Source organism: Octodon degus, unplaced genomic scaffold (assembly GCF_000260255.1).
Source record: "Octodon degus isolate 3935 unplaced genomic scaffold, OctDeg1.0 scaffold00016, whole genome shotgun sequence".
NCBI lineage: Eukaryota > Metazoa > Chordata > Mammalia > Rodentia > Octodontidae > Octodon > Octodon degus.
In genome coordinates, this window is record NW_004524592.1 from 11,256,068 (window position 1) to 11,270,723 (window position 14,656).

The following is a 14,656-nucleotide window of genomic DNA, read 5'->3' on the forward strand; positions in this document are numbered from 1 at the left end:
TGAATTAGACCCGTGGGGCAGCTACTGAGAAGAGAGTGATGGGGGCTTGAAGCAGGGAGCTGCGAGATGGAGAGGAGGAGGAGGCGAAGATGAGACCTTTACCAGATTTGAGCACCATTCCAGATTGCTGCCAGAGCCAATGAGTGATCTCTACTGCTACATAAACTCTCCTTACCCTTCTGAGAGACCCAGAACCGGGGATTGAACTCAGACCCTTCCACTTGCCAAGGAAGCACTTATTCTACTGGGCCATCTCCCTGGCACTGAGCCATCTGCCCGGCAGCAAAGAATGAAAATAGATAGAAATGTTCAAGAAATAGAGGGCTGGCGACAGTCTAGCAGACTAAGCACCTGCCCCACTGAGCCGGCTGCTGAGACCAGGTGTGGTGGCGCACGCCTGTAACTCAGTGCTGGGTAGTCTGAAAATGGGAGGATCACTACAAGTCTCAGTTGCATAGTGAGACCCTGTGCCAAATATATACAAAAAAGAAAAAGAAAAAAATAGAATAAGCTGAATGTGACTACAAGCACATGCCTGTAATCCCAGTGATATGGAGACTGAGGCAGGAAGGTTGCTGCAAATTCAGGCCAGTGAGCTCAAAGCCAACCTGAACTACATAGCAACACCCTGTCTCAAACCCAATAAATGCATACATGCAAAGGCTGGGGAAGATAGCTCGATAGTAGAATGCTTGCTCACCACTGCATAAAACAACAAAACTGAACAGCTGTTCTTAAAATGACTTACACTGTTTTATTTTTTGGTGTTAGAGATTGAACCCAGTACTTCACACATGCCAAGCACATGTTTTGCTGAGCAACACACAGGAAATACGTCTTAAGATAAAGTCAGCCTCCACCCTTCTCCTATTTTGAGACAAGGTCTTTACTTAGTAGTTCAGGCTGGTCTGAAACTTGGAATGATCATGTCCCAGCCTCTCTGAGTGCTGGGATTATAGGCAGGCGCCACCATGCCTAGAATCACTCTTATTCCTAATGAAGCCATTCTGTTTCAGCAGAGAAGTAATAGCACTGCCATTACTACTTAGCATTGTTCTAAGCATTTCAGTTAGGGACCAGTTATGCATGAGAGCAATGGCCGCGCATCGATGACATGGCTATGTACAGTACCTTGAGTGTGCCAGAATAAAAGATAATCACAGCCCTCCTACTTTTCATTCTGACCTTCGGCCTTCATGATGATCGTACTCTCATGCTGTTGACATATAGACTTCTTTGTTTATAAAGACAAACCGGTTCTGTACATTAATTTCTTTATTTGCTTTTAACCAGGGCTTTTTTTCCTGAAGTACACATAGACTTTCTAGAACTAAGTCGTGGGTGATACAGGGTTTGTTGGTTGCAGTGGCACAGAGAATGTCTTTCCTTTGACATAGTTCCTGTCCTAGGTGACCAAAGCTTCAAACTTTAATTAATTTATTTATTTTTTGGCGGGACTTGGGGTTGAGCTCAGGTCCTTGCACTTGCCAGGGAAGTGCTTATTCTACTGAGCCATCTCCCTGGCCCCTGACCAAAGCTTCAGAGGAGCTGCATGTACATTCTTAGTACAGCTTTTCTGCAGCCTAGTAAATTGGAAAAGGAAGCTCTGGTTCTTATTTTATACTTTACTGATGTGTGATTGGATTTACTTAGGGTGTGTGTGTGTGTGTGTGTTTTAACTAAGCTAATATCTCAGGATTTTTATTTCTTTTTTTCCTACCAAAGTAAGTGAAATGTCTCTTAAGGGTACAGGTTTTCCACCATTATCATTGGCAAGTGGTGGATATGTGGATATATGGTTTTTCTTTTTTTGTACTTTAGGGAAGGGTCTAAAGAGTGTTCAGGGTTTCATCACTACTAGATCAGACTTGTAGTGATCCATCTGTTCACAGCGTTCCAAGAGCTGGGATTATAGGCTGGCACACCAAGTCTTAATTGCTGTCTCAATGCACCCTGGGAGCAGGGCCGGCACAACAGGCCTGGGAATCGAATCCCTGGCCCCTGTACCTACTTGCAGACTCTTTAATCCGCTGAGCTATTTGGCCAGCCCTTACTTATTTATTTTTGTTTGTTCATTTGTTTTATTTTCATCCAGGCAGGCCTGTAACTGTCAGCAATCTTCCTACTTCAACCACTTGAGTGTTGGGATTATAAACATGTGCTACCATGCCCAACTAGTAATATATTATAACAGTTAACACTTATGAATAATACAGTTCACACTTTTGAACAATAAACTTCTATTTATCCAGTGTTTATTATACGGTGGGCATGATCCTTAGAGTAGTGTGTGTTTTGTGTCATTTAATCCTTAGAACAATCTGGCTGTAACAGAGCAACTTACAGCTGTTTTATAGGTGAAAAGGTTGAGATTCAGAGAGGTTGATAACAGTAAATGGCAGAGATTTTGGAGTGGAACAATTCATGTCTTTTAACTCAAGTGTGTCATGTATCTTGTCACTCATTGGTATAAAATTCTTTTTTTCTTTGTGTCTTTTTAAAAATTGGGAATGGGACCTGCCCACTTGGACGTAGTAAACACTCACTGTCTTTGCATTGAGGGTCTTTCAATAACTGTTATCTGATATGTTCCATGTGGCATCTTGGTGACCTCCAGAGGGTGGGTTAAGCTATGTCACTTGCTAAGAGCCTCACTTTGCAGTCAAATTCATTTTCATGCTTGTGGACTATATGGTATTGTGTGAGTGCTTCCCTTGGGCCTTTTGTATATAGAAAGGTAGTATTGTGTAAATTGTTCTCGTTTTCTTAGGCACTATCAAAAAATACAAGCCAGAGGGTCCTGGGAGATAGCTCAGTAAGGGCCTGAGTTCAATCCCCGGGGCACCAAAAAAAAAAAAAAAAAAAAAAAATAATCATTACCTTACTTCAAGAAGTGAGGAGCTCCCCATGGTACAGGTTATATAAGTAAATGTGATTAATGTTAAGCGCTTGGGCTCAAGTTGGATGGGACTGGTGGAAGTGGAAGACAGTAGCATGTTTTTTTTTCTTTTTTTTCTTTTTCCTTAGGAAAGGGTCAACAGGGTGTTCAGGGTCTCACTACTAGATTGGATTTGTCGTGATCTGCTTATTTATAGCCTCCCAAGTGCTGGGATTACAGGCACACACCACCATGCCCAGTCTCAATTGCAATCTCAGTGTGCCCCGGAGGTGGGGCCAGCATGGCAGGCCTGGGGATCGAACTGCTGGCCCCTGCTCCTGCTTGCAGGCACTTTGATCTGCTGAGCTGTTTGACCAGCCCCGTAGCATGTTTTTAAAAGCAGGAATTTCTTGTTTTGTGTTCCATAGATATATTTCAAGTTGTTGATGTTTTTATAACCATATATCTTAGTTTCTTTATTGCAAAGACATGATACCTGACACAAGTTAGAGGAGAAGCTTTTGTTTGCTCAGTTTGTAGAGGTTTCAGCCCATGGTTGGCTGGTTCGAAGGCAGGGTAGCATGGCAAAAGGGGCTGTCAGAAGAGAAACAGTCCATGGCAGTGCACACATAAAGCGGAGGGAAGGGTGGAGGGATAGAGACCCTTCTAGGCCATGACCAGGCTTCTCCCAACATCACATTTAGCTATAAATTCATCAGTGGGCTGGTGAGTAGTGTCTGCACATGATCTAGTCACCTCCCAGAGCCCACCTATGAGCACATGAAGTTTTGGAGGGACATCTAGAAATAAACCATAGTACTGGGCTGGTGAGATGGCTCAGTGGTCTAAAGCACCTACTTAGAACAAGCTTAGCAAAGCACAGGGACTGCGGTTCAATCCCCCAGCACCACATGCCAGCCAGCCCCGCCCCCTGGTGGGCTGAGCTGGCCACACACACACACACACACACACGAATAAATAAATAAATTTTTAAACAAAAAAAAAATAAGTAAAATAAACCATAGTACCACAAAAGTTGGAGAATTTCTGAGGGGCACTAGGTCTGTGGTTAATTCTGTCAGCTTAGTAAAAGGATTAGGTATCAGAAGATAAACCCAATGCTTACCAAGGTGAAAGCTAGGAGTGGTGATGCACACCTGTAATTCCAACACTCTAGAGACTGAGGCAGGAGGATCACTGACTTGTGGGCCAACCTTGGCTACATGGTGAGTTCAAAGGCGGCCTGAAGTACATAGTAAGACCCAGTCTTGGAGGGGGGGTGGGAGGGAAATCCTGCTAGTCAAGTAAAAAGACCAGCACCTGTGATACTTCTTTGATGGACAAGCTAGCTGTTATAAGGTAGTCACAAAATTTAAGCTGAGCCAATGAATGTGGTTTAGCTCAATGTAGTTTGTGTTTCATAAAAATACTTCTTTCAAAGCCCACTTGGGAGATGAGGTAGGCAGGAGAAGCACTGCAAGTTTGAGGTCATCCTGCACTACAAAGTGAGTTCAAGGACAGCCTGAATTGCATAGCGAGACCCTGTCAAAAATAGGAAAAAATAAATACTTCTTTCAAATTGCCAAATATCTAACCATATGTCTTAGTTACTTTCTAAAGTAAAGGTAATAATTTTTAAAAAGTAAAGATAGCATACTTTATAATATCTTTTATTTTCTTACTTGACTTTTTTATTGAGATGTTGGATTACAGCATAGTATCCATCACATTAAAAAAAGGTGATAATTTGTGTCCTGGATGAGTTAGCCTTTCTTAAATCTGTCAACTAGGCCTTTTGATATCTTCGTAGACAAATCTACTTCATCCTGATTTCAGCAACATTCTAAACTGTGGTACCCTTGGGGTTCTCTTAACATTGCAATGGTGCAGAAGATTTAAACTCAAGTATAGGTGTGGGGCCACCCATACTTGAGTTTAAATCTTCAGTGAAATTTTTAGTTTTCTGTTTTATAATCTGATTTATCATTTGGCTTTTTATCTTTTTTTTTGTGGCAGACGTTTAGCTGATGTTCACAAGGAATAGAGTCACGTGATGTATGAAGGGAAACATATACACTTCTCTGAGGTTGACAATAAGCCCTTGTGCTCATATAGCCCCAAACTGTGCAAGCAGCGGCGACTCAACGGCTACGCATTCTGTATCAGACACGTTCTGGAGGACAAGACTGCCCCTTTCAAGCAATGTGAATATGTGGCCAAGTATAACAGCCAGCGCTGCACCAACCCTATCCCCAAATCGGAGGATCGCAGGTAGGAACAGCTACTGGGGAGCAGCAGTCACTGCTTACTGGAGTCTTGGAGCCTGTCTGTCTGTCTGTCTGTCTGTCTGTCTGTCTTTCTCTCTCTGTCTCTCTGTCTCTCTGTGTCTGTCTTACAACAGCAGCAGCAGAATGTTGAGTTACAAGAGTAATCAAAGTAAATATTGGAATACTTCCACAGATAAATGATGTCAGGTTTTTGAAAGAGAGAAGTAAATTTTAGGGATATTTTTAAAATGTGCTTTTGCTTTTTTCATTGATTTTTATAAATATCTAGAATTATTTTAGAAAGTTTTGTTTTTCTTCAAAATATCTTTTTATTTATCTATTAAATTTTTTGCAGAACCGGGGATTGAACTCAGGCCCTTGCACTTGCCAGGCGAGCGCTTTTTCCACTGAGCCATCTCCCTGATCCCAAGTTTATTTATTCATTATAGCCAGCTCAGCCTGCCCTGGGGATGGGGCTGGTGCAGCATGTGGTACCAAGGATGGAACTGCGGTCCCTGTGCTTGCCTGAGCTTGCATAAGCAGGGGCTTTAGTCTGCTGAGCTGTCTTATTGGCCCAATAAAAGTGTCTTACATTGGTGTCTTTCGTTGTCTTAGGTAAAGTCACACTATGTTAATATAACCTTTTTTTTTTTTTTTTTGTATTTTTTTGTAAGTGTCTACAGGGTTTCACTATGTAGATCCAGACTCATAGGGATCCTCCTGTTTTCAGCCTCCCAAGGAGCTGGGATTACAGGCGCACACCACCACGCCCAGTCTCAATCGCAGTCTCAGCGCTCCCCCATATCAGGCCTGGGCTAGAACCTTTGACCCCTGTGTGCCTAAGTAGATGCTTTAATCCACTGAGCTGTTTGGCCGGCCCCATAACTTTTTCTTTTCTTTTTTTCTTGCCGTACCAGGTGTTGAACTCAGGACCTTGCACTTGCCAGACAAGCGCTTATTCTACTGAGCCATCTCCCCGGCCTTTTCATAACTTTTTCATTGTGCCTCCTTTTCAGTTTTCTAGAAACCATAAATACTCATCATTGTGGGACATTAGAGAAATCTAAAAGTTGTAGATATTTGTTGTCTTTCCACAGAAAGTGTGAACTTTCTATTTCTATTCTAACATATGCACAGTCTTCCTTCATCTGTGTTCCTAAGCAGATGTTACCTGTATAAACTGGTTAAAAAAGAACCATGTGTTTCGTATGTCATGATGAGCACTATTCAACTTCTGGTGTGCAGCAAATAATTTATGTTGATCGAGATCCCACCAGAATGCTATGTACATTCTGATTTGGGAATACTGTCTTAGAATTTTGTATGAGCATGTGGGCTTCACATTGCACAGCTGTTTAGTGAGTCAAGGAATAAAACTTTAATTTCAGGTAAGAAAGGAACCCATGCATTAAGTTGAACATATCTATTGAGTTACTTTTAACAGATGGGAAACATCAGTTTCTTACCCTGCCCTCTTTTAACATTGCTGGACTTGCATTAATTCTTCCATGCTTATTGAAGATACATCCCTATAATTTTGTCATCATTTTAGATGATCAGAATTATAGTTGTCAAACTTGGATTTTTTTTTTTCATTTAAATTAAAGCAGGTATAATAAGAATAAGAAGTGATAGATTCCTGAATTTCTTTAAAATATTAATCTCTGGAACATCTGCTTTTGCCTTTGTCTTCAAAGTACTTTTTTTTTCAAAGTACTTTCTTTTTTTTAGAATGTGATAGGCAAGAAAAGGATGTTTGTGTTTCTAAATCAAGAGAAACACAAGAAGCTATGCTTTTGTTTCTTTTTTTGGGAGGGGGGAACTAGGGATTGAACTCAGGCCCTTGTGCTTGCCAGGGAAATGCTTATTGTACTTAGCCATCTCCCCAGTCCTTACACTTTTAATAAGTACTGAATTATGTTTTTTCAAAATTGGTCATGATCATAAGCAAGCAATTGATATTAATACTTTTGTTTGTAGGGTTGTCTGAAAATAGGTTGAAGTGTAGAATCAGAAGGTGGTTAAACTTCAAGGAATCCAGATTGGATTTGTGTATATAAATATTAATGGTATCATAGTATAGTATAGAAAAGATTAACAATCTTGAAAATAAACTTTTTTTTTTGGCGGAACTGGGGATTGAACTCAGGCCCTTGTGCTTGCCAGGGAAGTGCTTACTGAGCCATCTCCCCGGCCCCAAGCTTCTTCTTTTTTTTTGACACAGGATAGGATATCACCATGTAGTTCAGGCCGGTCTTAAACTCATTTTGTAGCCCAGGGTAGCCTCTAATTCACATTGATTCTCCTGCTTCAGCCTCCAGAGTTCTAGGTTTTAGTGTATAGTTTAGACTGTCTTCAAACTCCCTGTAATTCTACCTCAGCCTCCTGAGTGTGAGGATTACAGGCATGTGGCATCACAACTTACTATTACTGAAAGCAAACCTTATTTGACAGAAGTTACCTGGTTGTTGATCAGCTATAGGAATTGCAATTTGTGGTTTCTGATTTACCTGATTAGTATTATAAGTGCTTGCTTAGGGGCTTCCCTCGTTTTGCAGTAGAGTAGTGTTATGCTTAGCAGTACTGAGAAGCCCATTTTAAGTGTACTTACACACTGTAAACTGAACTTCATTGCAGTAACCTTGGTTTTCTTAGATGTAAGTAGCTATATTAAACTAGCTATTTTATAATGACCTTTAAATTTAACTTGGCTATATTTGTATTATGTATGTAATAGTACATATCTGCAAAGAAAATTTGTTTCTTATGCATTTACTTTTTACAAGCAGTTGAAGATATGACCAACATTCCACACAGTTCACTCACCTAATGTACCTTCAACTTTTCCACAGATGATACAGCTATCGCTCCCATCTAATTCAGAACATTTTCACCCTCCTGTGGAAAATCTGCCACCTTAGAGGCCGTTCCCCTTTGCAGTTCTCCTGTAAATGGAAAATTTATGTTTGTACATTTATTTATTTTTTTAATGTAGTTAGTACAGGGTCTCACTACGTAGATCAGACACATAGTGATTCTCCTGTTTTCAGCCTACCAAGTGTTGGGATTATAGCGCGCACCACCACACAGTCTCAATTGCTGTCTCAGCGCACACTGCACAGCATGCCAGGTATTGAAACCTGGCTGTAGATGCTTTAGTCTACTGAGCTATCTGGTGGCCCTTTGTATACTTATTTTAAATGTTCCTCACAGCTAGGAGAGCCTTTGGATGGCTGTGCATGCAGCCTTTTTTGCTCTGTGCAGGGCTGGGCTCCAGAGTGCAAACAGCAGTTCCTCACAGCCCTGCAACTGTGTGACCAAGGCCGAGGGCAGCAAGGAGCTGCTTCCACTGCAGCCCACCATGTCCTGGGTACTCAGGAGCAGAGAATTCAATTTCTAAAGAAAAATCAAGCAACTACCTCACCTTTCCCTACTTTAAAAAAAAAAAAAAAAATTCTGGGGCTATGGATACAGCTCAGTGGTCTAAGTGCCTGCTTGGTAAGTACATGGTTCCATCCATAGTAACACATGCTGTGTGGGTCTCTGCAAGCCATGCCAACACTTTTAATTCTAGAGCTGGGGAAGCTGAGACAGGACAATCACTATGAGTCTGAGCTGCATAGTAAGACGCTGTGCCAAATTTAAAAAAAAAGCCAAAAGCATTACTTTTTATTGGTTAGTACTGTTATTCCCACCATTTTCTCACTAGGAACTGCTTTGTGAATCTTTTTTCTGTTTGTGTGTGTGCAGGGTCTTACTATGCAGATTGAACTCATAGTGATCCTCCTGATTTCTGTCTCCCTACTGCTGGGATTGCAGGCGTGTTCAACCTCACCCCTACTTGTGAATCTGTTCTGTTTTAAGGGTTATGGGGCTACATAAAACCTGCTTGGTGTGCTCTAATAATAGGTGCAGTGCTCTAAGCCCTGCTTGTTGGTGCCTGCTTGGATCCCTGCACTCTGGAGACTGAGGCAGGAGGGCCACAGCAAGTTTGAGGGCATTATGGACTGTATAGTTTAAGGATAGCCCGGACTATATAGTGAGACCCTGTTTCAAAAAAACAAGTATCCATCTTGCATCTCCTCCTTGGCACTTGATACTACATGTTATCATGCAAACTCTTTGAAAGTTTTTCAGCAGAAACAAGCAATAAAATCATTGTGTAATTTTGTGGTAGAGCGGGGCCAGGGAGATAGCTCAGTAGAATATGGCCTGAGTTCCATCCCCTGGTTCTGGAAAAAAAAACCAAACTGGTAGAGATTTTTTGTTGTTGGGCAGAACCGGGGATTGAACTCAAGCCCTTGTGCTTTCTAGGGAGGTACTTATTCTACTGAGCCATCTCCCCGGTGCCCTGTATAACTTTGTTTAAGCCACTTCTTCCAGATTTATTTAAACATGGAATACTATGCCATACTTGTTAAGTATACTGTGAAACTGCAGGGAAAAAATGAATTCAAACAAGGCCACTTTCCTGGTCAGGTCTATAGGTTTTCAGTAGGGTCAAATGGTATAAAGTAGAACATAGAACATATGTTCTACTTTCCCGTTATATAAAAAGGTGGGTGCTGTGCCCCTGAGCTATAGGCCCATCACCTTACTTATTTAAAATAACATTTATATTACAAAAATTAACTGCTCGTTGTTGAAGTTGAGTGAGGCACTTCGAGAGCTTTAAACTACTCCACCTTCACCCCACTTGCCAGGCACTTATACGTTAGAGTCAAGCACCCTACCACTGACCAATGTTCCTAGTCTTTTCTATTTTTTCAGACAGGGTCTTGCCAAGTTGCCCAAGCTGAGCTAAAGCTTGCAGTCCTGCCGCCTTATTCCCCCAGAGTAGGTAGATGTAGCCAGACCATGAGCCTTGCTTTCCTAAGTCTCAGGTCTGCCATTTTCCAGGCAGAACGCAGTTGGGGGCAAGTTCATTTCTGTGCAGCATGATTCACTCTTATGTAGAGAGGGCATTGTTTTGGTGTCTCCAGTTTGGTACTAGAAAGTACCAAACCTGCCAGCCAAATAGCTCAGCAGATTAAAGTCCCTGCTTAGGCAGACACAGGGGCTGTTTGATACCCTGGCTGAGTTTGATACCCTGGCCTGCTGTGCTGGCCCTGCCTTTGGGGCACACAGAGATGGCTATTGAGACTGGGCATGGTGGTATGTACCTGTAATCCTACATCACTTGGGAGGCTGTAAACAGGAGGATCATTACAAGTCCGATCTACACAGTGAGACCCTGTACACCCTGTCAAATACTTTTAAAAAAAAATTCAGTTTAGGGGGCCAGGGAGATAGTTCAGTTGAGTAAGTGCTTGCTTGGCAAGCTCAAGGTTCTGAGTTCAATCCCTGGTACTGCCAAAAAAAAAAATCTTCTAGCAGATTGGTACTAGACATCTGGCTATTGTGCAACTCAGTTCACCTGTAATTCTATTATACAGGTTTATTCTTTTATTTTGTCCTTCCTTTGATTGATTGGTACTGGGGATGGACCCAAGGCTTCATGCATAGTGGGCAAGTGCTCAACACCCAGCTGTTCTCCAGCCCTGTTTACTTCTTGAGACAAGGTTTCCCTATGTAGCCCAGGTGGCCTTACTTGCTTCAACCTACCCACATGGAGCACCATACCTGGTTTCCCTTCCATTCTTTGAACAAACATTTTTTGAAATCATTTATTTATTTGGTACAGGGTCTCACAGTGATCCTCCTGTCTCAGCCTCCCCAGCACTGGGATTATAGGCATATGCCACCGCACCCAGTTTCAGTGGCCACACACTTGCGCTTGCCAGGCAGTCACTTAGACCTCCATGCTATTGCCCCAGCCCTTCTTTTGCGTTCTTATTCCTCCCTCCTTTTCCTATCCCTGTGTATGAAGCACAGTAGACCCTTTACTGAAGGTTATATCATAAAGTCTTTGTGAATTTTCCCATGTTTGAATAGTATTGGAAAGTGTTTTTCTCTATAGGGAATTTGAGGTGACATTTCAGGCTCTTGCAGAGTGGTTCCATATACTGTGCATGGAGAAAAATGAAGCTAGGCGAGGAGCATAGGTGACTGTGTATCATCCAGGGTACCCACTAGCTGGTTGTCTGGCCACCTGCACATGTGCAGTATACACACTGGCCTCAGCAAAATTACAGTGACTTGGGAATGTTCCAGAGTGGTGGAAAGTTGCCTATTAACTCAATGAATGCTAAGCACTACTGCAGTCATGCAATTTTTAATGTATTAAGCTTTACATTTATAATATGCATTTTATATTCTGTTCTCTGTACCTGAACACTTTCCCACATGTATGTATTTTTAAAGGTACTGCAACAGCCACTTGCAGGTACTTGGCTTTATCCCGAAAAAAGAGAGGAAGAAAAAGAATGATCCCATAGATGAGGTCAAGGTCAGGCACCAGATGGATACCATGGCCTTCAGCCTGGCCATGCCCACATTGGCCCTGAAGATGCCCAATGGACTGGATGGCATGTCCCTCTCTCCTCCTGGAGCCAGGGTCCCTCTCCACTACCTGGACACTGACTTGGAAGACCCATTTGCATTCAACGAGGAAGATGATGACCTAAAGAAAGGTGCAACTGTGCGAAGGAAGTTGCAGAGCAAGTTGGCCCAGAACCGGCAGCGCCAGAGAGAGACGGAAATTTTAAAAGTTCGACAAGAGCACTTTAGTCCCCCTCCTGCACCTTCCCAGCAGCAGCAGTCTCCACAGCAGCAGCAGCAGCAGCAGCAGCAGCAACAGCCTTCGCAGCAGCAGCAGCAGCTGCCTCCGCAGCAGCACGCTCACCTTTCACCTTTGTCCACATCTTTAAAGCCTCCAACAGCACCGCAGGGCTCCATCTGTAGGTCACCTCAGCCTCAGCACACCAGCGTTCCAGTGCAGGGAGTGGCCCCCACCACACACACCATAGCACAAGCCAGGCAGGTGGTGCACAAGCGGCCTCCACCCCTCCTGCCAGCCTCTAGGGCTCCTGCCTCGGACCTGCCCCGGACTGACCGGGTCCTCATGAAAGCCACAGCCTTCTCTCCACACTTGTCCTGTATAAGTCGGCTGCAGAGACTGGTGAAACTGTACACACAGAAGCACCAGCTGGACACTGATCTGTTCCCTCACTTAGGTGAGTTGTCGTCTCTTTACCATATCCTATGCATGTAGTGTAATCTTCACTTTTTTGAGCTGTAATTCCAAGTTCAGGAAAATTATTTGGGCTCATGATAGCAATACAAGTAGGAGCAAAGACCGGGAACAAGAGGAGAAATATGAAGGGTCAATTAAACAGATGAAAACATCAATTTCCATGACAGAGAAATACAAAGTTGTTTAGCAGTGAGGTACCAGTTTAGCCTAAAGTGTTGGGGAGAATATGGTATCTCATACAATGTTGGTGAGTAATATAACAGTATCTACTGATTTGTAAATATATATATGTTCCAAACTCACTTTTCGAACTTTATCCTATGGAAAATATCAAGATAACAGAATATGGATTTAAAGATGTTTCTTGCAGCATCAGAAATCTGGAATCTGTAAGAAGCTTGAGTAACCAGTATTAACCCTTAATATCTTATAGCACACACGTTGTGTGGAACATTATATAGCTATTAAAAAGTGAATAAAGAGTATCTTTGGAGCAGGACAAGCTCATGACAATCTAGTTATATACCCAGGATGGCCTGAAACTTGCATTGATCTTTCTGCCTCAGTTTCCCATGCGCTGGAGTTACAGATAAGTGCCACTGTTTGACCAGTTACTAAACCAGGTTTGACTTGATAACTAAAATGTACAAGATTGAAAAAGTTTAGCAAAAATGGTAAGTAAACATACAAACTGTAGTAATACCTGTCTGATAGTATGTTGGTATATTTTTTCAAATACATTAGATTGAGCTCCTACCATGTATAATGCTTTGTGTTTTTATGCTGCTAGAGATTAAAACCCGGGCTTTGCTCATGCTGAGCTGCATCTCTGTGCCTGTAAAAACATTTTCTGAGACAGGGCTCCGCTAGGTTGCCCCAGAGGGGCTTGAGTTGACCTCCTGAATAACTGGTGATGCAGATAGACTACAGCCAGCCTGATTTCTGACTTGCTTTTTTTCCTTGCCTGTGCTTTTTTCCTTCTGTGGACCCAGGACCTCAAGCATGCTACCATGCATACCACCACTGAGCTAAATCCCTATTCCAGTTTATAGTGAAAAAATGAAAATTTCATCCAGAACATAATAATTTAAAACAAATTAGGACTCTTATAGGACTCTAAAACAGAGTCCTATAAGTAACATTACTGTCACTTCTTTAATATTGTCTTCAAATAGATTCCTAGAAGAGGAATCACCAGTTCTAAGGTTCTCTGTCTTCTCTCCCTCCCTTCCTTATTTTTCTTTCTTGCTGGGATTTGAGCCCAGCACTGAGCACTGAGAATTGAACCTAGTGACTTCTCAAAGAGCTACATCTCACCTCGTCTGCCCCCCAGTTTAGGTGGTTTTTTGTTTTTGTTTTTGGTTTTTTTTGTTTTGTTTTGTTTGGTTTGGTTTTTGTTTTTTAATTTGACACAGGATCTTGCTAATCTACCCAGGCTGGAATTAAATCTGTGATCTTCCTGTCTCAGCCTTCCAGAATGCTGGGATTACCAATTTGTATGTCACCAATTCAGGCTGCTTTTTGTTTTTTAAAGGGCTTATGGGTGTAGCTCAGTGATACAGTGTATGCTTATTGTTTCATACATAGCTTCCCCTCTTTTTGGTGTATGTTTCCAAAATTTCCTTGAATTGTTTTGTCAGTTTTACCCTTCTGTGAGCTCTGAGAATGACATTTGCTCTACATCTCTGTTAGGACTGAGAAATAGTATTTTCACCTTTGTAAATTTAATAGGAATTATTATTTAATTTGTGTATTTTAGGTCCATGTTTATCATATTTTTGGCCTTTGAGTCTTTCACACTTAAAAATTATTGAAGGTCGGATGTTGTTCCACACACACCTGTAATCCCGCACTTGCCAGGTTTACACAGGAGAATTGCTGGAAGTTCAAGGTCAACCTGGGCTACATATTAAGACCTGGCTGAACTACATAATGAAACCCTGTCTCTTTAAGAAAAAGCGGGGCTGGGGGGATAGCATGAGTGGCATAAGTGCCTGCCTGGCAAATGCAAGGTACTGAGTTCCATCCCCAATAACACAAAAAAAGAAGATTGAGGATATATGGGGGATTTGTGTATAGATGTTCACTGTATTATTAATTGAAGCTGAAATTTGAACAATATTGTTTAATTGAAAAAGGACTATATAATAAACTAATCATGTGTTAACATACTCCTTTCATAAAAAATAGCTATTCTGCTATTGGGCGTGGTTGGCGTGGTGGTGCACACCTGTAATCCCAGCACTTGGGAGGCTGAGACAGGAGCATGGATTACTGTGAGTTCAAAGTCAGCCTGGGGTTGGAGAGATGGCTCAGTGGTCTAAAGCACCTACTTAGAACAAGCTAAGCTAAGCAAAGCACAGGGACCACGGTTCG

General features: G+C 42.1%; 1 protein-coding gene across 2 annotated transcripts in view; it reads left to right on the forward strand.

The window, feature by feature from the left end:
* The window catches only part of Ino80d (INO80 complex subunit D), a 72,677-nt gene that overhangs the window by 6,808 nt on the left and 51,213 nt on the right, over positions 1-14,656 (forward strand). The window contains exons 1-3 of one of the 2 annotated variants that reach the window (XM_023710144.1): positions 93-189; positions 4,892-5,149; positions 11,449-12,260. In XM_023710144.1, coding sequence (XP_023565912.1) covers positions 4,932-5,149; positions 11,449-12,260 — 1,030 coding nt within the window. In that variant the 5' untranslated portion in view covers positions 93-189; positions 4,892-4,931. Of the gene's footprint in view, positions 1-92; positions 190-4,891; positions 5,150-11,448; positions 12,261-14,656 lie in introns of those variants that run through there. The other variant, XM_023710143.1, reaches the window with a different exon arrangement.